The sequence below is a fragment of the Pelophylax lessonae genome (assembly GCF_965119305.1).
Source record: "Pelophylax lessonae genome assembly, chromosome: 8".
NCBI classification, from domain to species: domain Eukaryota; kingdom Metazoa; phylum Chordata; class Amphibia; order Anura; family Ranidae; genus Pelophylax; species Pelophylax lessonae.
The window spans coordinates 153543151-153544659 of NC_138775.1; the positions used below are offsets into that span (position 1 = coordinate 153543151).

At 43.3% G+C, this 1509-nt stretch overlaps 1 protein-coding gene across 1 annotated transcript; it reads right to left on the reverse strand.

Annotated features, from left to right (window-relative positions):
• Positions 1-211: 211 nt before the first annotated feature.
• Positions 212-589, reverse strand: LOC309562203 (protein LLP homolog; the record flags this gene model as incomplete). The annotated part of the gene is made up of 1 exon (XM_082266322.1): positions 212-589. One exon carries the CDS (start codon positions 587-589, stop codon positions 212-214), a length of 378 nt encoding a protein of 125 aa, XP_082122448.1.
• Between the last annotated feature and the right edge of the window lie 920 nt (positions 590-1509).

Below are 1509 nucleotides of genomic sequence, written 5' to 3' on the forward strand. Positions count from 1 at the left end.
CCCGGCCAGGAAGGGGGCAAAATCCCCCGAGGCCCAAGTGGCCAAAACAGGTTTCCTATCCACATGATGGAGGTTCTACTTTGCTACTCAGCCAAAGAAAGTGGTGATTGGGTTTTGAAGCAGATGTATAGCAAGACAATAAAGTTACCTTTAAAAAAAAAAAAAAAGGATGTATAGCAAGAAAATACAGGGAGAAAGCACACTAGGGTTTCTACCACGCCAGTCCTTTTGGGCGTTTTGACTTTCCTTTCTTTTTACTACGCTCTGTCTTAAGTTTCTTTCTTTGTCTCTGATTCATCCATACAGGGTATTGGCCGTGCTGGTCTAGTAGGCTCTTCTTGTTACGTTTTAAATCGGTGTCCATTTTCATGGTGGAGGCACCTTCCATTGCATCTTGTTCCATTTTATTTTCTTCCTTCAACTTTTTAGAGGTTACAACAGTTGCTATTTCTTTCATCTCATTCATCAACATATCTGTGTTTGCTTTTGCCACAACATTTTTTAGGCGGGCAAGTTCCTTTGGGGCATTCTTCTTCCTCTTCTCTGCCCTCATTTTCCTCTTCCATTTGCTTCTTAGACTTTTGGCCATTTTATTTTCTATCCAGCACATGAGCCCACGTTGTTACACAGCACAGTCCCGGAAATGAAGTCTGTACGGAAAGCTCTCTAATGGGAACACTAGAGGGGGGGGCTTCCAGGGGGAACCCCGTATCTGGTTCTGAATGCAGTCTTCCACTCGTGTCCATCACGGATTCGAATGAGATTGTATGCTCCTTTCAGGTCCAATTTTGAAAAATAGGTAGCTCCACACACCTGCTCAATGAGCTCAGGGATAAGCGGTAGAGGATAGCGATCTTTTATTGTAATAGCATTCAATTGCCTATAGTCGATGATAGGCCTGAGACTTGAGTCCTTATTGCGGACAAAAAAGAGTCCTGCTGCTGTGGAAGAAGTGGAAGGTCTAATAAAACCTTTTTCCAAATTCTCATCCAAATAGTCTTTGAGATGGGAAAGTTCATCCTGTGAAAGAGGATAAACATGACCGAACGGCAATTTGCTATTTGGGAGTAGATCAATGCTACAATCATAGTCTCGATGGGGAGGTAGTGCTTGAGCATTTTTCTCAAGAAAAACCTCAGAGAGATCCTGATAACATAGTGGTGCAATCTCATCTGTCACCACAGACAGGATCTTCCCGAAAGACGGGAGGTTACACGTACCCTCGCAATAGCAAGAGAGGAAGGTCAGGGTCCGTTCCTTCCAATCTATGGTTGGTTGATGTGTGTGCAACCAGGGAAGTCCCAAAACAATGGGAAAGTGGGGTGAAGGTATTAGATCGAAGGTAGTGGTCTCCATATGAGACCCGTTAGTAGTGACTAGGAGTGCCTGTGTCTGATCAGTGATCGGACCAGAGGATAAAGGAACACCGTTAATAAGACTCACTGAGACAGGTTTAAGTTTAGAAATAAAAGGAACTTTATTTAAAGCAGCAAAACGTATGTCAATATA